The 27453-nt window shown below is 42.3% G+C and overlaps 1 protein-coding gene across 3 annotated transcripts in view; it reads right to left on the reverse strand.

Annotated features, from left to right (window-relative positions):
• Positions 1–27453, reverse strand: part of slc25a22a (solute carrier family 25 member 22a) — a 169752-nt gene that overhangs the window by 61820 nt on the left and 80479 nt on the right. For 2 of the 3 annotated variants that reach the window (XM_063062156.1, XM_063062157.1), the window contains exons 3-4: positions 15591–15716; positions 5552–5607 (exon numbers count right to left, since the gene is read on the reverse strand). In XM_063062156.1, coding sequence (XP_062918226.1) covers positions 5552–5607; positions 15591–15716 — 182 coding nt within the window. Of the gene's footprint in view, positions 1–5551; positions 5608–15590; positions 15717–27453 lie in introns of those variants that run through there. The other variant, XM_063062159.1, reaches the window with a different exon arrangement.

The raw sequence follows: 27453 nt of genomic DNA on the forward strand, positions 1-27453 counted from the left end.
AAAATCATCTCTGTAAAGTGAGAGCTGTGGAAAGTGTCCCACCTAGCTTGTTTTGCTTCGTTTCTGTGATTACCTCATCATCTTTGAAAGCTTATTAAACACTCACTGATAGGCTACCACTTGAAACTTCTAGGACTGATCTCTGTAATCGATCAATAACTCAGCTTTAAATTCACTTTACAAAATATTAATTTTGAATATATATGTAAGGGGGTTTCGACTTTTATGTTACTGCAGAGGCTAATTAAAATGTCATCTTTGTTATGTTAATCTGGGGAATGCGGCTTTGTTGTTTTAAACGCTGAGAAAGTTTGCGCTAGCAGCTTGTTGTGGTTTACAGTGTGATAAGAAATACGTTATTAACCAATTGGGATAGTTGTTATGTTTTTGGTGTATTTGAAGATACTGTATGTGCGGGGTTTTGGGGGAGAAGGCGGGAGAGCGAGACAGAGGATGGACGAGGTTCTGTGAGTCCGCTAATGGGGTCGGACCCCGAGCGGGACGTTCGGCGAGGAGACGGAGATGGACTCGTGTGGAGCGTCTGGTTGACCATCGTTGTTGGTCCCAGGCAGCCGGTCGAGGTGGTCCGAGGGGGTCGCAGGGTGAAGAAGAAGGTCCTTGAGCTCCAACGGTTTTTGTGCACGAAAAGATTGAACTTTGATAGGTGTGGCGCCTTTTATTTTCCTTTTATATTTTATTCTCTTTTAATTATATAGTTCCAGTAATATCTATAAACTGTATATCATTTAATTGCATCTGGTGTATTGTCTGTTATTTGGGTGGGGTGGGGTACCTCACACAGCATCCACACAAACGAATTATCCAGTTTGGCGGGGCCGAGGCGGTTTCCCTAGACGACAGCGAGCCGAGCGACCCTGAGGGTGGCCAGGGGCGGGGGGGGGCTACATTGTGGGGGCTCGTCCGGGATTGAGTCTGCTGGTATGCTGTGTGGGTGCCCTGTTTAAATCTGTAATGTGTGTCTCTGTGGGTTATTTGCTGTTGATTGCTATATGCATTGTGGGTGCGGTCTTTGTTCGAGTTCGGGCTGGCATTGACGAGTTGGAGGTGGCACTTGGGGCTGTCCATGTGGTTGGGAGAGAGAGGAAAGAGTGGTCTGATTTGGAGGTAGAGTCTGTGAATAAATGTTCTAGCTCTAGCAGGCTCCACCTGGCGTTTGGGATAGTGTCCACCCCAAGAGGGGCAGAGACGTGCGAGACGTGGGCGGAGCGGACCTCTCAGTTGTTAGATGAGTGGCAGTGCTCGGTTGAGGGACAGCAACAGGGATTGGTGGAAAGTTTGATTAGGCGGGCTGGTGACATTGTTAGAGCTGTCAGGTTCACTTACACCGTAGTGACAGCTGTCAGTTATTTGAAAGAGGGGGGAAAGTTTTCAGTCTGTCTTCTCTAGCTAGGAGGGCGGCTAAATTGCTTGCAGTGCCAGGGGGATCAATTCAGGGGATCAGTTGTTCAGCTGATCAGAGAGGTGTCGGGAAATTTAGTGGAGGCCCAGTGGGGGAACGGCTTGGGGTCTCCGGGGAAGCACGTTCCCAGCAATGTACCGATGAACTTCCGAAAGGAAAAGACCCTATTCCTGAAGGCTTAGAGGGGCCACGCCCCAGGGTGTCGCTATGGATAGAGGGAAGCGATGCTAAAGCTATCCTCGACCCCGGGGCACAGATCAAGTTGTTGTACAGTTCGTTTTACAACCGGTGTCTGAAGCATTTAGCCTTGACAACCGCAAGGGCACCGGAGACTTTGGGTACTAGTGGCAGTAGTTATCCAGAAGACGATGATTGGTTAATGACCCTGGAGTTCATGGAGGCATTTTCTGGGCACCCAGCGTGTCGAGTTGCTTCTGAGGACGTGTGTAGCAGCCTTGAGCCTGTACCAAATTTAAACGAGACCCGGCGGTGGTATGGATTGGGGAAAGTAGCTGAGGGTGAGACCCTCTTAGTAGATGCTCTGAACTACCACGAGGGAGGGGAGTTGACCGCTGAAGACACCTCAGTGAGCGAGAGGTCGCGGCAAATGGACCCTGGCGGCGTGGAAGATGAAGGCAGCGTGTGTGTGGATTATGCGATGTGGTTTAATGTGCTGCATCTGAGGGGTGGATGTTGCCAGATCCTGAGGAGTGCGGCTGTCGAGCTGAAGATGGCCTTTACTAGTTCCCTAGGATTCTTCCGATCCGAAAAGATGCGCAAGGGCATACCCGGAGCCCCTGCATCCTTCCCGCGGGGCATGAGGAAGACCATGGGGGAAGTGAAGGTGTGTGAAGTTTTGGCGTATGTGGATGACCGCCTGGAGCTTGGATTCGCCTGGGGGGACTATGAAGCGAGGCGAGTGGCTGAGCCCAGGCGACCGAAGCGAAGTGTCAAAGGAGAAGTTTGGTGCAATGTGAGGAAAATGACCCGACATACCAGTTGAACTTCCTGGTGTTGGGACAGACAGTGGTGGACCGGGGGATGGAAACCCAGGTCGTCAATCTGAATGAGACACAGGGAAGAGATGGGATTTGCACTGCACTGCGGTCATGTACTGATGAATTAATCCAGCGAGAAGAAACAATGACCCACCTTCGAAGGGATCAGCAGAAACTCAAGACGTCGATTCAGAACAGATTGGAAGATTTACAAGTTGGGGAAGATCAAGGAAGTGTTCTGACTAAGGTCAACAGAAAACCGAGAGCCCAGGGAGGGGAGTTTGACTACATTCCCGAGGAAGTAAAGAAATGGAGGACATTTCTCGGAAAAGGGAGGCGGACGCTTGAAAGGAACCTGAAGGTGACTATCGCGAGTTTAAATGAAGTGGAAAAACTGAAAGTTGACCTGGAGGACGCCCTCAGGAAGAAACAATCGGAGGCTGAACGTTCTTTAACTGCTGCTTTTCAGGTCAGGGTGGAAGAAGCTGGTGGGGTAACTGCGTCCAAGATTGAGATGGCCAGGAACCCTGAGTCAGAACGGCTGAGGCTGTGGCAAGAGTTGAAGGAGTCCCCGAAGAAGCTGACGTCTCGACTGCAGGAGGCTGTAGGGGTAGCCCCGGCTAAATGTTTCAGTTTGGAGAAACTCAAACAGCAGCTACCGATCGAGGGAATGAGGAAGGATACGGGCTTGAAGGATGATGTGCTGCACATGTGGAACATGCTGCCTTTTGCTAACTTCCCCGTGATTGAGGAAGAGACCTTTGGCCCTTCTCCCACTGAGTCAGGTGTGGTGGGGAGGGTTAGCTGTGGGCAGACTGAGTTACGGCAGGATTGGGAAGGAGGAGAGGTGGGACAGGGGACTCCAAGCTGTAGTGGTGGCCTGAGTGAGACAGGAGTTGGCAAGCAGGCCCGAGGTATCCCTAGTAGTGTCTGAGCCTTTTGGGTTTAGGTGAGGGGGTATGGAGGTCTCGGAGGGTTAAGAAGCTCCCAGATAGGTTGACCTATGTAGCGCCCGTGGGACAGGAGTAAGGTCCACTGTTTGGGGAGCATTGTCACTGTGTGTATTTGTGTATGTGTGTGTTGTGTGTCTGCAGGACTGGTTGGCGAGTTATTTAGAAGTGATGAGGACATGACTTTATTTGGTGGGAGGAGAGTGTAAGGGGGTTTCGACTTTTATGTTACTGCGGAGGCTAATTAAAATGGCATCTTTGTTATGTTAATCTGGGGAATGCGGCTTTGTTGTGTTAAATGCTGAGAAAGTTTGCGCTAGCAGCTTGTTGTGGTTTAGAGTGTGATAAGAAATACGTTATTAACCAATTGGGATAGTTGTTATGGTTTTGGTGTATTTGAAGATACTGTATGCGCAGGGTTTTGGGGGAGAAGGCGGGAGAGCAAGACAGAGGATGGATGAGGTGCTGTGAGTCCGCTAACGGGGTTGGACCCTGAGCGGGACATTCGGCGAGGAGACGGAGACGGACTCGTGTGGAGCGTCTGGTTGACCACCGTTGTTGGTCCCAGGCGGCCGGTCGAGGTGGTCCGAGGGGGTTGCAGGGTGAAGAAGAAGGTCCTTGAGCTCCAACGGTTTTTGTGCACGAAGAGATTGAACTTTGATAAGTGTGGCGCCTTTTATTTTCCTTTTATATTTTATTCTCTTTTAATTATATAGTTCCAGTAATATCTATAAACTGTGTATCATTTAATTGCATCTGGTGTATTGTCTGTTATTTGGGTGGGGTGGGGTACCTCACACAGCACCCACACAAACGAATTATCCAGTTTGGCGGGGCCAAGGCTGTTTCCCTAGACGACAGCGAGCCGAGCGACCCTGAGGGTGGCCGGACGGGGGGGCTACATATAGAACCCAAAGTTATGACTTTCACACTCAAGTAAGCTTGCACACTGCAGTGGGCAATTATGTTACTTTATGCACTCAAATATGTTGACTTGGGCATTCTACTTAAGAATATTCAACTAAATCAACCCAGAAGTAAAATCTTTTTTAAAGATATATATTCTTAAAGGGAAAAAACTCTTTTGCCCCAGCTAAGTAATTCAGATTCATCTGATGTTCCTTGAGTGGTTACATAATAACCAGTGCAAAGCAACTTGCATATCAGCTTATTGTCCAGTTACTGATGAGAGCTTGTCCCAACAGCTCTGAGAAAAGCGAGAACAAATGTTGTCTATTCAACTGCAAGAGCTTGTTTTGCCATTCAGTGGGAAAACAAAGATTAATCTGTGAATATTTTGCACCTAAATGACCTCCAAATCTCTTTTGATCTCTTGATTGATATGACAGTTCACTGAAGAATTAAGAAAATACTCTGTGATATCCTTTTAACGTCCAAATCGCTTGACATCACACTTAGCTACCTTGAAATCTATCTGCTATAGTAATGCCCATTCACTTAAGAAATATATCTTTATAATCTAATGCTTGCATCCCCCCCCCTTAAAATGCTGTGCCTACATGGATCATCGTATTCATGGCTGATTATCTCTTTATTTAAGGTGGAAGCAGATTTCTTTATGGCCTCCAAGAGGGAATTAGTTAAATATATGATAAAAACAATTTGCAAGAATTGGTAGAGCTGGCAATTTGCTGTGGTAAACAACTGACCTCCCTCTCTGTTGTAATTATTCTAAAATATTTATATACAAAAAGTAAATAACTGCACATCCTCAACGGATCTTACTTAATACATAGAACAATTTGCTGCTCTAATTCCTCCTCTTCATCTCCTACCACTCAACCAAGTCACATAATTGCCCCTCAAGCACTTCAAATTTAACTTACTGTCTCTCATCAGGGATTTTAACGAACGCTATAGCAAGTTCATATGAAAAAAAAAACCTTCATGAAGGTTCACCTGTCCGCTACCTGGACATGCAGATGTTAACACGGGTTCTGCTGCTCCTAGATCCAACTCGTTGTTGCACCAATACATGCAAAACCCTTCAAATTTTCAACAAGTTCAAAACTCTAGGGCACAAATGTAATTCAGACGCACCAAGTAATCACCTACTGACAGCTAAACACAAAAGAACAGATTTAAAAATTATTTTACTATTTGTAAACTCCTCTGCAGGCTTATGGAATTAAAGAGAAAACAGAAAACTTTCAAATACTTACCTCGATACATCCCAAAATAGCCATCTGATCGGATTGTCTTCATGAGGCAATCAGACCTGAAGTAAAATGAGAATTACAATTTCCTCATCAGAAATTATACATTCAGAAAAAGACTCAATGCAGTTACACAGCAATTAAAAGGCAGACACTGGAGATTTCCGATAACTGCTATCACAGTGACACTTTAAACACATAGTCATAGTCATACTTTATTGATCCCAGGGGAAATTGGTTTTCGTTACAGTTGCACCATAAATAATAAATAGTAATAGAACCATAAATAGTTAAACAGTAATATGTAAATTATGCCAGTAAATTATGAAATAAGCCCAGGACCAGCCTATTGGCTCAGGGTGTCTGACCCTCCAAGGGAGGAGTTGTAAAGTTTGATGGCCACAGGCAGGAATGACTTCCTATGACGCTCTGTGTTGCATCTCAGTGGAATGAGTCTCTCGCTGAATGTACTCCTGTGCCCAACCAGTACATTATGTAGTGGATGGGACACACTTTCCATTCTCAATTTAGTCGTTTCACCAAGAAAGGTTTCACTTTGGTACCATTTTGTCAAGCAAACTTTAGTCACAAATACGGCGTATAAACGATAAGGAGAACTGCAAGCATGCCAGAAGTTTCACATGAAGTTAATAACTCATCAGGGGTGATTGATAAGTTCATAGCCTAAGGTAGAAGGAGATGAGTTATTAACCTCAAACTTTCTGCACAATCACTCAAAGAGTTGACCTGCATGTGCATGTAACAAGAGCTGTATAACTCATCTCCTTCTACTGTAGGCCACGAACTTATCACCCATCTGTGGACACTTTCTGAAGGTCCAAGATCCATATGCTCCACGACCGCTGGACTAAGTGTGTAAATGCAGGAGGGGACTATGTTGAAAAATAAATGTGCTAGGTCTTCTAAAATTGACTCCTTCTACCTTAGGCCACAAACTTATCAATCACCCCTCGTATTTGCTACTCACTCTGCACAAGCAAGTTTGATGGACAATAGCTCTTTGTCTTTAGGACCTTTGGGAAGTATCTACTTCAGGGCCTCCCCCAAAACAGTTTTCTGATTAGAAAAGGTTATTGACATTAAGGCTAACTGCAAAATACCATCCAGACATTTGGATCCTGATTTTCTTCAGCTCCTCTTTGCAAGCGGATCCTTAAAATATATCAGGTGTCTCATTTGCATAAGCACAATCTGCAAACACCAAATGCGTTCTATAATACAATACTCACCTTTCCTTCACACCAGGAACTGTGATATATATAGAGCATTTATGATGCAGAATGAGTCCATTTGGCCCATCATGTCTGTGTTAATCAAAAGAGCTACCCCAAACCAATCCCATTTTTATGCCAGTCATGGCTTGTCAAGTACATAGGTATACATTGCTTCAATTGATGAAGGTTTCTGCCTCTCGCCCATCTAGTCAGAGAATTCCAGATCCCTACCACCCTTCCTGTTGAAAAAGTTTCTCTTCCCCTGCTCTCATGAAAATCCTTCTCCTAGTTACTTTAATTTTATCTACCTTAGCACCAAAGTATTCACATCTCAGCAAAAGGCAATAGGTCTCTCAATTTTATCCACATCAAATAAGTTTTACGTTTGCCTCCTCTAGCCCAAATGAAACAACCCAATCTTCCCTCACAACTATAATATTGCAATTCTGGAAATATTCTTGTCGACCTTTCCTGCATTCTCCCTTTCAACCCCTGTTTTTCAGTTTTGAGAATTAAGTTGTGGCTGAAGTAATTTCCATTTTAAAATTCTAAGATTGTGGTCTGCATACATATAACTCAAATCATAACTCATTTCATTAGATGAATAACATGCAGAACAGCTTCCTGCTAAAAGGGTGAAGTACTGTTTTAAAGTATCATTGTCGTATTACTCTTATCTACGTTTGTAATATTCTAAGATCAGTAGCCAATACTGATGCTCACTAACTGATTACATCATTTTGTCACATTAGTCCTATTTTCCGCTTCGCTCCCATCCAACACTTTCAAGGACAAGTTACGGAATTGCAGGTGACCTTCGGTGCACAATTATAGATCACATGCTGCGATCTAAAACTAGATTTACTTCACAATTTTTCCCTCTCAGGCCAACATCACCAAACAGGGCAATTGCAAGGAAATGGGAAGGTGAAGGATTGAAAAAAAAAGGAAAAATAAAGAAAGGATAGCCTGTACTGGACCCAGGGACATCAGGCCTTTAACCTAAAGGAAGACTGACCCTGTGGTTTCAAACTTTGGGCTTCAACCTCTGGACTCAACGATCACAGAACTTTGACCTTCAGACTCACATGGACCTCTAATTCTTGGATGTGAACTAGGAGGGTCAACAGTGTTCGTGCCTCCTGCCCACGTGGATCTCCAATCCCGACCACCCGCGGGGGGGCAGGGGAGCACCTGCCCTCATCCTCGGGGCCTCAGTCTTTAACTCTGGGGATTGGTAGTCTTTGGCCTCAGCTCCTGGCATCTCGACCTCTGTCCTCAAAGATCACTGCCCTTCAACCACAGACCACTCCAACCTAGACTCTGACCTGTAGCACCTGCCATAGAATGATGACACAAAGGTTGGGGGTGTTGTGGATAGTGTGGAGGGCTGTCAGAGGTTACAGTGGGACACTGATAGGATGCAAAACTGGGCTGAGACGTGGCAGATGGAGTTCAACCCAGATAAGTGTGAAGTGGTTCATTTTGGTAGGTCAAATATGATGGCAGAATATAGCACTAACGGTAAGACTCTTGGCAGTGTGGAAGATCAGAGGGATCTTGGGGTCCCGTGTCCATAGGATGCTCAAAGCAGCTGTGCAGGTTGATTCTGTGGTTAAGAAGGCATACTGTGCATTGGCCTTCATCAATCGTGGAATTGAATTTAGGAGCCGAGAGGTAATGTACGGATCTGGGCCATACCCTCCAAATATCTGGACCTGCCTCTCGGTTTTTTTTGCACTACCTTACTTCCCATTTGTCTATTTTCCATTAATGATTTATAATTAAAATTTTTAATATTTACTAATTTAAACTATTTTAAATATTTAATATTTGTAATCCAGGGAGCGGGAAGCACAGAATCAAATATCGCTGTGATGATTGTACATTCTAGTACCAATTGTCTGGCGACAATAAAGTATAAAGTATGTTGCAGCTATATAGGACCCTGGTCAGACCCCACTTGGAGAACTGTGCTCTGTTCTGGTCACCCCACTACAGGAAGGATGTGGAAACCATAGAAAGGGTGCAGAGGAGATTTACAAGAATGTTGTCTGGATTAGGGAGCATGCCAGGTGGAGTGAACTTGGCCTTTTCTCCTTGGAGCGACGGAGGAAGAGAGGTGACCTGATAGAGGTGTATAAGATGATGAGAGGCATTGATCATGTGGATAGTCAGAGGCTTTTTCCCAGGGCTGAAATGGCTGCCACAAGAAGGCACAGGTTTAAGGTGCTGGGGAGTAGGTACAGAGGAGATGTCAGGGGTAAGTTGTTGTTGGTGTTTTTTTTATGCAGAGAGTGGTGAGTGCATGGAATGGGCTGCCGGCAACGGTGGTGGAGGCAGAAACAATAGGGCCTTTTAAGGGACTTCTGGATAGGTACATGGAGCTTACAAAAATAGAGGGCTATGGGTAACCCTAGTAATTTCTAAGGTAGGGACATGTCCGGCACAACTTTGTGGGCTGAATGGCCTGTATTGTGCTGTACGTTTTCTATGTTCTCTATGTTCTATGTTCTAGACTGACTGACTGTCCATCTATTGAGATACAGCATGAAATAAGCTGGAATAGATACCACCCAGCAACCCCCAATTTAACCCTAGCCAAATCTAATCATAGGACAATTTACAATGACCAATTAACCTACCAAATGGTATGTCTTTAGACTGTGGGAGGACACTGGAGCACCCAGAGGAAATGCACATGGTCACAGGCAGAACATACATCCTTATGGGGAGTGGCGGGAATTGAACCTGGGTCACTGATAATATAAAGCACTGTGCTAACCACCACGCTACCCTGCTGCCTGGCACCTGACCTCGAACTCTACCTCGCCCCTGTTGTTACACCTAACCTGAACCCTAGTTCTCCGTGCTGTCCTCAAAGCCAGCCCTACGACCCCAATTCTGAGCCATGACCTCCGATGGACATTGGAGCTCAGCCCCATCTTGACTGGGACACAGTAGAAGCAGGAGCAGGCTATATCCCTCGACTTCCGTTATACCTGGCACTGCAGGGATGCCAACTGGCAGCTCCTCATTCAAGTGCCAAAGCTGTGTGAGAACCCACCTAAAAGGTGAACAAGGTGAACAGCACAGAGCTTATCACATGTATTCATAACCAAACTTCATGCACACGTACATTCCAGCAGAAGTAGTCGACTGACAAACATGTGGCAAGGAAGCTGGTCAGCATTTCCCCTCCCAACTTGGGTGTCGAGACTTCCTTTGCAACTACAACTTGCATTCATTTTTCTTCAATGTAACTTTTTTTCATTCTTTATATTGTACAGTTACAATTACTAGATTCCTCATGATTCTTCCGTACTTTTCACCCAGTTTAGCTAAAATGTTATCTGTACACTGTGCCACCCTTCCTTTATTTTGACTTCAAACAGAATCAATGCGACTAACACAAACAGTGGCAGCTGGCAGCCATGTGCTGGGCTAACTTGCATTTTGAGAAGGCGTGATGAATTAAGCACGGCTGAATCTGCAGTTGTTCTTTCAGCAAAGAACCAGCACAAGACCAAGGACGAGCAAGTGAAAATCTGCAGACGCTGGAAATCCAAGACACACACACACACACACACACACACAAAATGCTGGAGGAACTCAGCACGCCAGGCAGCATCTATGGAAAAAAGTGCAATCAATGTTTTGGGCCGAGACCCTTCGGCAGGACCAAGACCAAGGAAGTGTTTCAATGACGTGCTCTCAGGTCCAAAGAAAACATGCCATGCATTTCTGGAAATGGAAAACCCACTGAAAAATAAAATACAAGTTACTGAATTGGAGGGCGCATTGCAGATTAGTGTATTCCTTTTTAATCATGATGAAGCCTTCCTTTCATTGTTACCACATACAATAACAAGGTGTACATACTACAGACACAGGCCATTTTGCCCAACAGATCTGTATACGTTTACGCTTCGTGTGGACCGATATTACCACACTTGATCAGATCTTATCAGAACTTGTGCATTAATTGTTTGATATGTTTATGTAGCTTCCTAACCTAATAATCTCAACTGCTCCTTTCAGTAAATTCAATATATCTACCACCCCTTGGTCAAGCACCTCCACTCCATCAGCCAAACTTCCTGGTGACCAAACAAATTCATTCCCATTCCCACCCCAACGTGTCAGTCCATAGCCTCCTCTTGTGCCACAATGAGGTCACCCTCAGGGTGGAGGAGCAACATCTTATATTCTTTCTGGATACCCTCCAACCTGATGACATGGATATCAATTTCACCTTCCTGTTAAAAAATTCACTCCCCCTCCCCTCTTCAATTCCCTTTTTTCACCTGCCTATCACCTTCCACTGGTGCCCCTTCTCCTTCCCTTTCTCCTATGGTCCACTCTCCCCTCCTACCAGATTCCTTCCTCTCCAACCTTTTACCTTTGCCACTCACCTGGCTTCACCTATCACTTTCCAGCTCGTCCTCCTTCCCCTCTCTCTACCTTTTTATTCCGGCACCTTCCCCCTTCCTTTCCAATCCTGAGGAAATGCCTCAGCCCAAAATGTCGACTGCTCCTGTCCCTGAATTTTGCCTGACCTGTTGAGTTCCTCCAGCACTTTGTGTGTATCGCTTTGTATATTATCTTCTTTTTCATAATTCCACACCTGTTCGCCTTCCACAAACTGATTTATTCAGATTCATTTTTGGAAGAGGTGCACCTTAGCTTGGGGATGAATGATCCTGTACCAATAATGACTGCAGGGAGTGTGAATCCCAAACTATTTAGAACAACATCCTATTTTATTCAGGAAACATGAAATTGAAGATTAATTTGGAGAGATGGTTAACATACATGAATTAATAAGCACCTTATGATGAGACTATTTGTGATTTCATTTTCTGCATTTCCTTAATTCCTGCAACCTTCCATTTTGAATGAAAGAATTTGGATAAGTGAGTGATAGGTAACATAAAGATAGCTTCTGCCTCAGTGTTAAATAGATGATGATTTTTCTTTCCAGGAATAATTAGTTCTAAATGCAGGAGAATACCTACAGTTATTACAGTAACAAAATCTAACATGCGTCTCAGCCCAAAATGTCGATGTTTACTCTCTTCCAAAGATGCTGCCTAAACTGCTGAGCATTTTGTGTCTGTGGCTTTAGATTTTCAGCATCTGCAGATTTCCTTGTGTTTAAGATCTAACAACAGAGTGGCACATAAACAGCATGAGCAAGCAATGAACTTAATTTCAATTCACCTCTGCCTTAAACATATTAACAGTCTCTACTTTCATGGCCCTCTGAGGAAGAGGATTCCAAAGGCTCAGAATCTGAAGAGAAACATAATTGTCCTATCTTTTCCAGTCCTGAAGAAGGGTCTTGGCCCGAAATGTCGTCTGTTTATTCATTTCCACAGGTGCTGCCTGACCTGCTGAGTTCCTCCAGCATTTTGTGCATGTTGTTTTGGATTTCCAGTGTCTGCAGACTTTCTTGTGTTGATAATGTCTTATCATCCCTTAAATTGGTGACCTTTGAGCGATCTCCATTTCTAGGTTTCTCCCACAATTCATTCAAATATCCATAGTATCAAGACCCCATGGGACCATATCTGCTTCAGTTAAGGCCCTATTCACACTCTGAAATGTCACTGATTACGAGCTCAGCCCTACCATTTCCTCAGAAAACAAACCATCCGAATAGGCAAATAGATCTTCTCTATCTGTTTCCAAAATTTAATATTCTTCTGTAAATAAGAAAAGGCAATTCTGTACAGTATCCCAGATAACGACTCACCAATGCCCCATATAACACAAACATAACCACCTCACTTTGGTATTGCAAGAGGAATTGACCCAAAACAAAAATGCTGTTATCTTTCCTAACTAGTTTCTTCACCAGCGCACTGGCCTTTTGTGAAACGTGCTGCTGGAAAACCAAATCCTTCTGCATCAAAGCTCTGCATTCTCACACTGTGACCGAGGATGATCGAGATTTCCAGGTAACTTGCTTCAAACTGCAGGCATTTGCTAACATTGGCCTGGAGGAACCCTGAAGGCACTCATAATATAATTTACCACCTCATACAACAAATCTGTTCCTTTCCCTGCCTGGGGCAGGGATCATATTCTGACAGTTGCTACAAATGATTGTGAGGCTACCCTGAATGACAAAAGCATATTTTTATTCCCCCTGAATGACAAAAGTATATTTTTATTTCCTTCTTGGAACTATTTGTTTACTTACACAAGTTAGTAGCAATGCCTTATTCTAGTACTATTCCATAATGCAGAATCAAGCTCATAGTTAATTAGTTTGCATGAAACTTTTCTTTCCCCTGAAAAGGAAGGTTTGAAATAGAAAGAATGCAAGGAGGAGAGTGATATGAAACAACTAATCACAGAGTGATTTGCTTTGAAAGGTAACTATCAAAAGCAATATTTCTTACTTTTACGATTAGAGTTGTGAACTTGCAGGATCTGGGATCCTACAAATTTGCTTTTCCAATTACTTTTACTGAAAACTGACATCAAATGAAGCTAAAATTGTTGGCTCTGCAAACAGCAGAAAAGGCCAGGGGTGGTGCGGCTGAAGTACTGCTGTCCTTTAGTCCCAGCAGCCCAGCCTCAAACTTGATCATAGGTGCTAGGCGTGCAGAGTTTGGACACTTGCTCTGTCACACTGTGGATTGTCATCGGGTGTTCTGCTTTCACAAGGACACATAGTTAAGATACCCAGCTCTTGCGAGTTACCCCCTTCTTATAGGTTAATGGCAAAAAAAGAATCAAAGGGCTGTTGATGGGCATCAGTGCAAGAGAATACAAAATGCAAGGACACAGGGAAGTGAAGAAGGAGAAACAAATGGAGAACCAGTATAAACCTAACAGGCCAGTTGGCTACTTCATTAAAAGCATATGGTATTCACTGCATTATCAGTAATACTAACCTAGTAACTGCAACTAATATCAAATGACACCAGGTATTTTTGCTCACCAATCTCCTTCAACTGAGACGAGTGACAAGCTAAACCAACTGGTGGGCCCTACAATGTTATCACCTTAAATTTCTGAAAGGAACTTGACAAGGATTTATACAGAGCAGGCTTAAGAGCTGAAATTTTCAGGTACAATTTACATATGTAAAATGAACGAGCTCTATTGTAGGAAGTTAAAGGGACTGGTTAGAGGGCACTGTCAAAGTTAAGGAGGATAAGATAGGGAACTGTAATAACAAGTTCCCTCTATGCTATTGGTAAGATGACAATTAATAGCTCAGCTATTAAAAAGAAAGTCACTGTAAGTGTTGACGCATGATATGAGCATGGTTTCAATTCTTGGCTTCAGTAAAGATCTTTGGGTCAATAAGACATTACTACTGTTAGCATTATCATTACAGATGCACTGAGACAGTATCATTATAATCAACAGAGCTCTGACAATGACTCCTCTCATGGTGACTAAATGTTTGCAAGTACATTGCCAAGTTCAGAGAACACCTCAATCCAACCGTCAACCACCCGAGCTACACATCTTCCAAATTATTCCCAGCTTCTTCCTCTCTACCATTCAGATTTCTGAATGGTCCATGGATCCATGTTCACAACTTCATCATTTATTAGTTTACACTACTTATTTTGTAATTTAGAGATTTTTTTCTTTTTGCACTGTTATCGCAAAACAACAAATTTCACGTCATATGTCCATGATCAGAAATCTGGTTTAGTCTCTTGCTCACCTACATTAAATGCTAAAAATATTCAATATCCCTTCACTGCAGAAGGAAGAAAGGAGGAAAGGTAATTTCACTGATCCATGTGCATGCTACTACGCAACAGCAAGTTTACAGTCAAGTTCAGGTGCAGCAGGAGTGAGAATGCATTGCCGGGGGATGGGTGTCACTGGTACTTTCATACAGCTACAGACGTCGGCTAATGATCTGCAAATATTTTGATGAATAGCACTTTCCCTACAGGATAAAGGTTGCAACCTACATTTTACAATGACAACATTTCAAGAACTCATCATTTCAGCATGCCTGAGTTTTCCTACTTGCATTTCTTCAATACTGTGATGTCAATGGGAATGAGAAACCTTGTACATTTTGAGCATCTCATCATCATCTGGTATCGCTCAAAGTGTGGAGTACTTGTGTTGAGCTGGAATCCAGCTGAAGCAGTGAATTCAGAGAAAGGGATTATGAGGAACATAAAATCTTGATGCAATGTAACCAACCACAACTATCATGAAGTTGTAGGTGACTTTGATAAGGGTATAATCTGTAACTCAAAATTCTAAGCAGCTCAATTTGACTTTGGATGATAGTTGAAAATCTGAGCATTATTTCAATTTTAAAAAGGTCCTCTTTTTTTTATTCATAATGAAAGTAACATAAATTAAAATTAGGTGAAATGTGCAATAGGTGGCCTAGCTAATATACAACACATGTCAGAGACAGCAGTAAAGGATATTATAGTTACCATGAATTAAGCCCTGTGCAATATCATACTGGTTTTTCAGAGACATCTCAAAATAACCTCAAAAACACAAATTACTTGACACTCAGCATCAGTCAGTATTTGTGAAGAGAAAAAAACAGAATTAAATGTTTCAGAACCATGACCTTTCAAAGCTGTAATAAAATACCAGTGAAAAGGTCAATAACTGGAAACGTTAAACGTTTCCCTCTTCACATATGCTGCCTGACCTTCTGGCAATTCCAGCATTCTCTGCTTTTATTTTATATTTCTGAGCTTTTTTTTTATTTCTAAGAATGAGAATATTTTTCAAAAACATCAACTTTATGACCATGGGTGTGAATAAAAGGAGGAAGAACTTTTTGCTATACTTACATGCTATTGTACAACCGTTGGCCATTCTGCTGGTTCTGAAGCCGTGTTTTCGCTAAGTCGATGGGAAAGACACAGGTGACACCAATTAACCCTGCAATGCCCCCGTTGATCAGCTTAGCAGGTAAACTGCAAGACAAGACAGGAGAAACTTCAATTCACTCCTTAATGCATTATACCAATTGTCACAAAAAATCAGTTTACTCCAAGAAGCTCAATTTGACTTTACAAATCAACAAAGAGTGAGTAAGAAATTGATGAAGGAAACAGAATACAAGATTCCAAAGTTTTTGTGGAAAAACTAAACACTATCTTATTGCAGACTTGAAAAATTACAATGGTGAATAAAGAAACACAGAAATATTTAACATTTTTTTGTGGTTGTCTTGATGGTAGAAAACACAGAAAAATAAATTCTGGACATAATAAAGAACTGAACTACTGGTGAGAATGAGGAAGTTAAATAAATTCTTGAAGTATGTTTGAAAGCACTGGCACTCCTCAGCCTTGATGGCCGTATCCCAGACTTAGCAACAGATAATGGATATTTCATTATGATCTTCCAAGGTATAAAACATATTTGCATATTAACAACCATGGCCCAGCTACAGTATTCAAAAAAGGAAGGAGAGAAAATAAATGCAGAAGAGATAGCCTAATATCTGTAGCATACAAAGTTATCAATAAGGGAAGAGGAAGTCATTAAGGATAGGGAAACTGAACACTGATGAAGAGGAAACCAGTAATCCATGAGCAAGTCCTCATCAGGACATCAGAGGTAGAGAGCGCCAGTAACTTTAAATTCCCCAACATTTCAGAAGATCTGCCCTGGGTCCACCATGCAAGTGCCATTGTAATGAAGACATAACAGCACCTCCATTTTCTCTGAAGTTTACAAAGATCTGGCATGTAATCTAAAACTTAGACAAACTTGTATAAATGCATGGTGGAGAGTATGCTGACTGGCTGCATCATGGCCTGGTATGAAAACACCATGCCCTTAAAAGGAAAAGCCTACAAAAAATAATGGATACAGCCCAGTCCATTACAAGTAAAGCCCTCCCACCTACTGAACACATTTACAATAGCATTGTCACAGGAAAGCAGCATCTATCATCAAGGACCCCCACCATCCATGCTCTCTTCTTGCTGCTGCCACCAGGAAGGAGGTACCGGAGCATTAGGACCCTCGCCACCATGTTCAGGAACAGTTACTACCCCTTAACCATCAGGCTCCTGAAGCAGAGTGGATAACTTCACTCACCCCCAACACTGAACTGTTTCCACAACCTATGAGCTCATTTTCAAGGAGTCTACAACTCATGTTCTCAATAGTTTTTATTACTTTTTCAGTTATTTTTATTATTTTGTTTTCCTTTTTTGCATTTGCACAATTTGTTGTGTTTTACACATTGGTTGCTTGCCAATATTTCTGTGTAGTTTTTCCATTGATTCTATTGAGCTTATTTGTATCTACTGTGAATGCCCACAAGAAAATGAAACTCAGGGTAGTGTGTGGTGACATATATAGTTTATGTTGAACTCTGAGTTATGAAACATGGTTTATTTTTCATAAATTTGTTAGCTTTTTTTGAACTTGTAATTATTCAAATCAGCTATGGACTTGCAATTGAGGCAATGCATTTACTGGGATTACTCAATGATAAGGTTCAGAATAACTGAGTTATTTTTGGCCTGGCTGGCTATAATTATTGAATCATCATTAAGAATAACAATGAACTGATGCACAGATTGCTGTAGTGCATCCAAATTTACTGACAATACAACCAGAGGAGTACAATGGAGCTTCATCTTGATCCTGAAAAATTATACAGTCTGTCCTGGCTAACAGATTCTGTTTTACAGGCATTCAGAAATTTGAAAATACACATAAAAACAAATACAGTAACTATTCCTGCACAGATAGCATCAAAGGCATACAAGACTGATAATAAAAATATGGAGTGTGCGAGGAAACTAGTTTTGCTGCTCGTTGGAAAAAACACAATGGACTTTTGAATTAAGTTGGATGCTCATAACCTGGGGATGCCTGTATGCCAATATTATGACAAACATAATACAATGTGAACAAAGTCATTCTCTTCGGTAAGAAATATTTTAATAAATAATAATTTTATCTGGAATGCTGATGAACGGAGAAATTTTAATGATGAAAACATCCTTGGGTCCTTCAAAGCAAATCAGAGAAAGCTAATGTACAAGTACAGCAAGCAAATTTTTAAAAAATCTCTACTTCAATGAATTAAAATAACGAATCAAACTACCTACAGCTTTGATCTTCATACTCTTGCAAGGATTTACTAGTCTTAGACAGACTGCAACATTGGCTCATTAAAACAATTCTTGGAATGGATAAGTTTTCTATTAATGATAAGATGGAGCAAACCTGCTCTAGATCATCCTACACATAACCGGAATAGGAGATGCTCTTTTAAGACATGATGGAATAGATGCTAGGAGCTGGTTCCAGTCTGCATATCTAGAAGAGGATTGCTTTCTCAGAATAAGAAATTGGCCACATAAGATGCTGGAGGAACTCAGCAGGTCAGGCAGTATCTATGGAAATGAATTTTTAAAAAATCGATGTTTCAGGCTGAGGCCCTTCATCAGGACTGGCACCTGCAGAATTTCATGTACTTAACAAATTTGCCATCTGGATTGGGATAAGGAGAAATATCGTTACACAAAGGGTTCTGAATCTTTGGAATTCCTCACCTGGAAGGCTGTGTATGTTCAGTCACTGAATACGCTCAAAACACAGTATAAAAAATGTTTGCATGTTGAAAGAATGAAGGAGCATGGAGTAGAGCTGCTGGGATGGCAAACCTATGTGTGCCTGAGATGGTATGTATAAAAAGTTTGTAGGCATGTGGCTTGCAATGCTGACCCCTGATTCCTCAAACCCCGCCCATCATAAAAAGAAACACTATAATTATCTTTACTGCCAAATGAAGTGGTGAATGATTTTGTTTTTACAACCCAAGAACAATGCGATGTTTTCACAGGAAATGTCTCATACCAGCTTGTCAACAGCTAGACAGTTGGCAGAACATGTGAATTTGGATGATACATTTTGAAATCCTCACAGACCTGGTGTACACATCAGTATTTCGATAGTAAATGGTTGGGCTAGTTGGCATTGGATTTGCTGTGCTTTCATTTTTTCTTCTGCTATATATGAGTGAACACTGGATATTCTGTGATTTTAATCGTAAATCCTGTACCTAGTTCAGCAATTCCACAAATACTCAAGTGAGTTATTGTTTTCAGTGACAAACCTGGTCAAGTCTAATTATAGGAGAAGACTTACTGACGAGACTAGTGCTACATGTATAGTTCTCAAAACAACCAAATACAAGCCGGATATAAAATATTATCGCTAATGCAACAACAGAAGCATTTCAGAAATACTTAAAGCACATTTAGATTGAAGGAAACAGAATTAAAATATTAAAAATATAATGACAGATAAATAATTTTTAAAAAATCAAACATACTCATATCTTACCTTCTTTTCTTGAAACCATACAATTTCCACTTAAATCAATCAGCTCTAAGGTCCCCAGTGCAAATGACGGGGTATCCAGCACCCTGTGGGAACCATGCAGAACTCAATAGCAAGGTTCTGTTGCGAAATGGTCGGCAGAGCTCATCAAGTTTTGCACTTGCATGTTTATCGGAGTACCTTACACTTACTATCACTTGTGTGTGTCAATGCTGTCGGCTCCCTGCAGATCCGCTGGCAAAACCCAGGAAAATTTAAGACGTTATGTAGCATGCGTTCCTAAAAAAGCTGCAGTGACAGGCATGCCAGCATATATAAAGACAGCAAGACAAATTCATTATGGCTAAAAGACAGATATGACCCTAGGGTTTATAAACAACAGCACAAAATATTATAAAGTGGTATCATTAGCGAAAGCTAATTTTCAGGGCATTTATAACCTATTTATGAAAGTAACAATAAACATGAACTACAACAAAGAAATTATGCTTCAACTCTGTTTGGCCGAACTGGTCTAGTGGATCATTTTCTGAGCCCTATACTTCAAAAAGAATGAAGAAGCTAGAAAATGTGCAAGGCAGATTTACTGGATTGAAGAACAGGAAAAAAAACTTCAATTTCATGGATGGTCTGGAGAAGCTAGGACTGCTCGTTAGAAAATATTCACAGAAGTGTTCAAAATTATGAAGGGTGCCTTACGAAGGATTTATGAACAAACACAAGCACTTTTCATTGATGCAAGAAGTAGTACTTTAATAAAAACAAAACTTCAAGAGTATGGGAGAAGAGCCAGGGAATGAAACTAACTTGGTTGGCTCAAACAAATGCATGGCAAAACACTCTTCCTCAGTGCTGTGGCCATTCTGTAATGAGGTATTAGTGTAGGAATATGTTTGATGTAGATGATCAAGCACAGGGGAGCAGGCTCAAGGAGCAAATGACCTACCCTACTTCTCATCTTACCAATGCGGGTTTAAGTCAGCCCTTCAGTGTTTTGCAAAGCTAACATTACATAAGTGCTCTTGGTCTAGAAACAAGCATTTTGGCTTCCATCTGGAAACACCATCTATGGTACGATGTGAACGTTGCCATAACATTCAGCCTAGTTCCAGGGGACGGTGCAAGTTACAAGAACGAGTGAACTGAATTAAGCAAACCCATCCATGCCTCTGGAAAAAGAATAAGCTTCTACAACTGCTTCCAGGTAAAACTTCTGCTCCCATGGTTGATGAGGAAAGTCGAAAATCAGATGGGATGTCAGGATAATTCAAATACCATCAGAGGCAGCTCAGTAGCATAGTGGTAAGCCTAATGTTATTACAATGCCAGGGACCTGCGCTCAGTTCCCACCGCTGCCTGTAAGGGGTTTTAATGTTCTCCTCATGACCATGTGGGCTTCCTCCAGGTTCTCCAATTCCCCCCACATCACGAAGATGTAGAGTATAAGTTAGTAAGCCAACTGGTCACATGGGTATAATTAGGTGGTGCAAACTCCCTGGGTCAGAAGGGCCTGTTACCAAGACGTATCTCTAAAAAAAAGGTACAATAAACACCATTATATCTCCCATTTCCATTTTCAAACAAGTATCCAATAAACAATTCCATCAAATGGATTCAGAAAGTAAGCGATCATGCATGAAGATTAAACTTGCCACATGAAAATAACAGAATTATTAGGTCAGACAATGTCAATAAGGGATATGATTCTCCTGTAAATAAAAAAAGCTGAAATATAGATCAGCTCTGATCTGACCTAACAGCAAGGCAGCTCGGAATAACTGAATGCCATAGCTCCCAAGCAGTCCAAATGCCATTTCTGTAGAACACAAATAAATAATGGGGGATTTAAAAAATCATGCTAGGCTAAAACAGTGTTTAAAACTCTGTCTTTGTAACTCTACAAACAAATCTTATGTAATTCCAAGTTTAATTTACATTAAAAAATTTTAAAATATTCCTTTTTGTAAAAATTCTGAAGTTTGTAGATTCTTTCCGTTTCTCCCACAGTCCAAAGGATGTACTGAATAGAAGGTTAATTGGTCATTGTAAATTGCCCCGTGATTAGGCTACATTTAAACTGGGGGTTACTGGGTGGTGCAGGTCATTGGACTGGAAGAACCTGTTCCACACTATATCAACCTCAGAAAGGCGCTGCCAAAGTTATATCAACATGTCTCCTGCCCCACTAGAGGCCTGAATATACTTGACCACCGCTACACAGCAGTCAGGGATGCCTACCATTCCATCCCACGACCTCACTTCGGAAAATCAGACCATCAGGCCGTACTCCTCCTCCTGGCTTACAAACAGAAACTGAACCGGGAGGTCACCGTGTCAAAAGTAATGTCGCGTTGGACAGAGGAAACGGATGAGGTCCTCCGTGACTGCTTTGAATTGGTAGACTGGTTAGTATTCAAGGACTCAGCAGCTAACCTCGATGAGTATGCCTCAGCTGTCACGGACATTGTTTGGAAATGCACAGAAGACTGTGTGTCTCACAAGACGATCTGGGTATTCCCTAACCAGAAACCTTGTATGAATTATGAGGTCAAGTCCCTTTTAAAGGCTAGAGCTGCGGCTTTTAGGTCCGAGGATACCAGTCGCTACATGGAATCCAGGCGTGAACTCCGGAAAGCCATTAAGGGCGCCAAGAGGCAATATCGAGCCAAGTTGGAAGCCCAGGCTAACCAGAGGGACGCCAGTAGACTATGGCAGGGTCTAAATGAGATCACTGGGCGCAAAGAGAAGGCTGGGAATATCAATAAATGTGGCGCTTCTCTTCCTGACGAACTTAACGTATTCTACGCAAGATTCGAACAGAAGAGGAGCATCCCGCCCCCACCGGATGAACTGGACCTGATGGGATCAAGATTCATCGTCACCGAGGAGGACGTTAGAAGGGCCTTCCTGAAGATAAATCCAAAGAAGGCGAGGGGCCCAGGTGGCGTCCCGGGACGGGTTCTCCAGGCCTGTGCAAGCGAGCTAGCTGGAGTGTTTGCTGACATCTTCAACTGCTCCTTGCTTCAGAATAAGATCCCCTCGTGTTTTAAGAAGGTAACGGTAATCCCAGTGCCGTAGAAGAGCAAGGTGGCATGCCTGAATGACTATCAACCTGTGGCTCTGACATCAATTGCTATGAAGTGCTTCGAGAGATTGGTTATGGCACACATCAACCACAGCCTACCGGTCAACCTCGACACTTTGCAATTCACCTACCGGAGCAACAGGTCAATGGCAGGTGCCATCTCTCTGGCCCTACACTCCTCCTTAGAACACCTGGAGAATAAAGACGCATATGTAAGGCTCCTGTTCATTGACTACAGCTCTGCCTTTAATACCATCATTCCAAATAAGCTGATTCCTAAGCTACGGAACCTGGGCCTTAGCACTCAGATCTGCAGCTGGATCTTCAACTTCCTCACAGACAGGACCCAGGCTGTAAAAACAGGGGACAAGCTCTCCTCTACAATCACTCTGAGCACCGGTGTCCCATAAGGCTGTGTACTCAGCCCCCTGCTGTACTCACTGTACACCCATGATTGTGTAGCCAAGTTTCCATCGAACTCAATATATAAGTTTGCTGATGACACAATTGTAGGCCATATCTCAGGTAATGATGAGTTTGAGTACAAAGAGGAAATTAAGAACCTGGTGGCATGGTGCAAAGACAATAACCTATCCCTCAACGTCAGCAAGACAAAGAAATTGGTTGTTGTCTTCAGAACGAGTAGCGGACCGCACGACCCAATTTACATTGGTGGTGCGCAAGTGGAACAGGTCAAAAGCTTTAAGTTCCTCGGGGTCAATATCACAAATGACCTGACTTGGTCCAACCAAGCAGAGTCCACTGCCAAGAAGGCCCACCAGCACTTTTACTTCCTGAGAAAACTAAAGAAATTTGGCCTGTCCCCTAAAACCCTCACTAATTTTTATAGATGCACCGTAGAAAGCATTCTTCTAGGGTGCATCACAACCTGGTATGGAAGTTGTCCTGTCCAAGACCAGAAGAAGCTGCAGAAGATCGTGAACACGGCGCAGCACATCACACAAACCGATCTTCCGTCCTTGGACTCACTTTACACTGCATGCTGTCGGAGCAGTGCTGCCAGGGTAATCAAGGACACGGCCCACCCAGCCAACACACTTTCCGTCCTTCTTCCCTCCGGGAGAAGGCTCAGGAGCTTGAAGACTCGTAAGACCAGATTTGGGAACAGCTTTTTTCCAACTGTGATAAGACTGCTGAACGGATCCTGCCCCGGATCTGGGCCATGCCCTCCAAATATCCGGATCTGCCTCTCGGTTTTTTTTGCACTACCTTACTTTCCATTTTTCTATTTTCTATTTATGATTTATAATTTAAATTTTTAATATTTACTATCGATTTGTAATCCAGGGAGCAGGAAGCGCAGAATCAAATATCGCTGTGATGATTGTACGTTCCAGTATCAATTGTTTGGCGACAATAAAGTATAAAGTATCAATGAATAAGAAAGGAAAAGCATTTGTTAAAAAAGTCAACTGAAAACACTTAACAAATGAAATTTTGCCATAGAGAATGTAGTGTAGCACAGCCCTGAGTGTTCTAAGCTTAGTACTTGGCAAAGCTCAGGTTTGGTGGAGGTCTGGTACTTGCCAAATGGGTTTTTATTTCCTGCTCGAACATATCCAAGTCCACAATAGTCAGCTGTCCTCTTCTTAGCAATGCAATTGCAATAAAAATACAAATTCCAAATCAAAGTTATATCCAATGCATGATAAATAACTTACAAAAAGCTTGTCTGTAATTTCTGCCACCCACATACCATTGCCCTCCCTGTATTGTCAGTGCTACCTCATGAACTGCAGCATAGCTGCTGGGAAGCTGCCAACTCACGGTGAAGGAAACTGTTGGCAGACTTGGGCTTAGTGACACCAACTTCAGATTGTAATCACTTCTTGTGGATAGCAGCAGCTTAGTGGGCAGCTGCAAGGCTACAGGCAATAGGCAATGAGGAGATAGTGGGTGCCCTAACAACGGTCAGTGTAAAACAGTGCAGGTTTGCAAGCTGGCCAACTCTACCTCGTACCTCAAGTAGTGCTTCAGCAGTCATACTGAGAAGATAGTGGTGAACCACTATCAGCCCCCAGTCATTCTATACAACGTAACCCAACTATACAGGCAATTATTTACGTTACTAATATTCAAGGATTCAGGTATCAAATGGTTTCTGCTTGTGCTTGCTTCAGTGGAAACAGAACAGCTGCCATCAGATGCTGCAGCATTGTTGTGCGCACAAATATGCTGATAGATTTCTACGCCATCGGTACATTGGTGTGGATTAATTCAAAGACTTTCTATGATTGACGCTGCCATGGACTGAAACATAACAGACTTTCTAACACACCTGCCATGGACTGAAAATTTCGTTGAGCTAGATCTATTAGCCTCCTTCTGTGGTCTGCCACAATGAAGTCTTCATTTGTACCTTCTGCAGAAGGTGTTTGCTACATCACTTTCCAGGATCTAGCACCTGGCCATTCTTTCCCCCGCCACGTCTTGGGCTCTTCTTGGATATAATCAACATGTTACATGCAGATCCCAGAAATTAACCTCTACGCTACACTGTCCAAGGGACCGAGCCGATAACAAAAGCTGATAAATGAATGTCAAATTGCACTTTACCATCATCTGACCACATGCAATTTCTGATTGTCCGAAAGCCACAAGAATAGTGACATGGCAAAGGGGTGAAGGAAAGTTAAGAATAACAGGTTTACACCATCAGCAGCTTTTAAATCAGAAAAGTGTGGAATTAATGGATAGAGGGACTCAAGATGAAGTATGTATGAGGATACTGTCACCTTTTCTTGGTTTCAGCTCTATCGTGGGTCATAGATTCTGCAATGGCACCTCACTGATGGTCTGCATCATTCCTGCAGAGGGATGCAGCCACACCTGCCCCTGCATGTCAACTTCAGCTCTATGGCACCTTCTCCTGCAAGAAGGAGATGGGTATTAATGAAAATGTTTCGCTGTCATGCCTGCCACGGTTGAATGGTATGGTAGTGTACACACAGTGAGATGTGGGCATGAGACTTTTTGCTCATTGTATAAGGGTACATAATGGCAGCGCACGCTGTCTAGGAGAAGAATCCCAATTGAGACAGCTGTGGGATAAGTGATGAGAGGGGTAGTTCACTGTAAAATATCAAAGGATCTTGGTCGCAATGGTGGTATGTTGCATTTGGAAGGCATAGCCTTGCAAGATGACTGAACTTTTTGCTGACGGCATCCCGTTCACCATGATTTAACTGCCACAGACATGCCTACCCCATGCCTGTCTTAATTAGGACAGGGAGGTTCCTGCAACATTTGATTCACATTGTAGAAATGCACTGAAGGAATGTAAAAACACATTTCTACTGTCCTAATTAAAGAATGGCTAAAAAAAAGTTTACCTATATACAAGTGATTAATAAGAGCAAGGAGGGTCTGTGATTTGAGAGTACACATAAAGTTGGTGTAAAAAGTTAATACAATGCATGGGGGAGTACTCATTTTGTGAAATCTGTAAGTTCACAAACAGAAATGGATCAACAATTCAGGAAACACACCTTCAGTCAATAGTGGTATAAATAGAGACAAAAACCAAAAGCTATGTAGTTATATGAAAGAACAGAATAACTAGGAGACAACCAGCTCAAGTTTATTCTTTGATTCAGTAACTCCATTTTCCTCCATACAAGAGTTATAATATTGAGACATCATTCCATACTCCCACATAACCAAAATAATTCACAGTGACTGCTTTCCCCAGTTTCTGAGAACTCCATTTCTTCTCATCCTGATTTTTTAATGTTAAAAATATGAGCATTTTCCATCCCTTTTAGAAAGGTCAAATTGGAAAGGTAAGGTAATTCGATGCAGCGTTGGCAGGGCGAGGAGAAGAGTGGAAAGATCTGAGATTTAATCGATTTAAGAGCCGAACCGAATTGGAGTGGTCAGGTACTGGCTTTATTGAGATGACGGAGTCCAAGCCAGAGGGCAAGGAACAACCCAAGTTTAGACAACTTAAGCACCGGCCAGATTGAAATGGTCAGATTCGGGAGGCGAGAGATGGGCCAGTTTTGATCACTGCTCCACGGGCTTTGTTCAACTCTGTGCTGGACTAAGGCCTTCTGAATCATCTGCAGTGATGCCTGGTGTTGTGAACTTCAGCTTTAAATGCTGTTCGCTTGCTTGCTTTATTGTTTGCAGGATTTGGTTTTCTTTTCTTTCTGAACATTGGGTGTTTGACAGTCTTCTTTCGTTTCTTAATGGGTTCTTTGTGTCATGGCTGCCTGTGAGGAGCCACGATGGATCTTACTTTGAGAAGAGAACTCAATCAGAACTGGAAGGTAAAAATTTTGTAAAGAGTATAGTGAAAGAGTGTTAGGGTATATTCTGGAGATAAACTCAACAGCAACCAGTCTTCAGATCTGAACGTGAACTGTAAATTGAATTTAAAATGCAGCTCTGAACAATGGTCTTCCTGGAGCTGAGACTGGGGTTGATTGCAAACCAGGAAACACTCATTCACCTGAGATGTCTGCATATGCATGAATGCAGCTAGAGACAGAATGGCAATTAACATTCAATCTAGGGTGTTCAGTGTGTCCGTACGAAGATTTAAGTGTTTTAAAATTATATACAACCTAAATGAAACACTGTCAACCCAACTATGAGTAAACTCCTCCCTTGGAGGGTCAGACACCCTGAGCCGATAGGCTGGTCCTGGACTTATTTCATAATTTTCTGGCATAATTTACATATTACTATTTAACTATTTATGGTTCTATTACTGTTTATTATTTATGGTGCAACTGTAAAGAAAACCAATTTCCCCCAGGATCAATAAAGTATGACTATGACTATGACAATGCCATCGTAGCCATTGAAACTGTATTGAGTTACCATTGATCTGAAGGGTATAAAAAAGCGATGTACTTTGAGTTTAGGAGGCCTCTTCTTCCAAGAGTGTCTCCAGTCTGATGCCTGCTTCTTGTTTTGCTGAATAAAGACCTCCATATCACCAGTTTCAGAGTCTCTCCAGTGACTTCATTCACAGTCACCACAAAGAACATCGAAGGAAGATTAATTTGTCACTCGTTTCATAGGACTGCAGACACATCATAGTAAAGAGGTCACCTAAATCTGTAAGGATGCCAAGATCACCACTTTTATTGTGAGATGTATTACATAGTCTGACTCAAGCAATTGATGCATGTTTGCAGCATTGTGATTTGATTTTGCCAATTATTTCTGATGCACTTTCTGCTGTTGCTTACGTTACACTTTATATCATGTTTTCAATAAAAGGA

The sequence above is a fragment of the Mobula hypostoma genome, chromosome 11, assembly GCF_963921235.1.
Source record: "Mobula hypostoma chromosome 11, sMobHyp1.1, whole genome shotgun sequence".
NCBI classification, from domain to species: Eukaryota; Metazoa; Chordata; class Chondrichthyes; order Myliobatiformes; family Myliobatidae; genus Mobula; species Mobula hypostoma.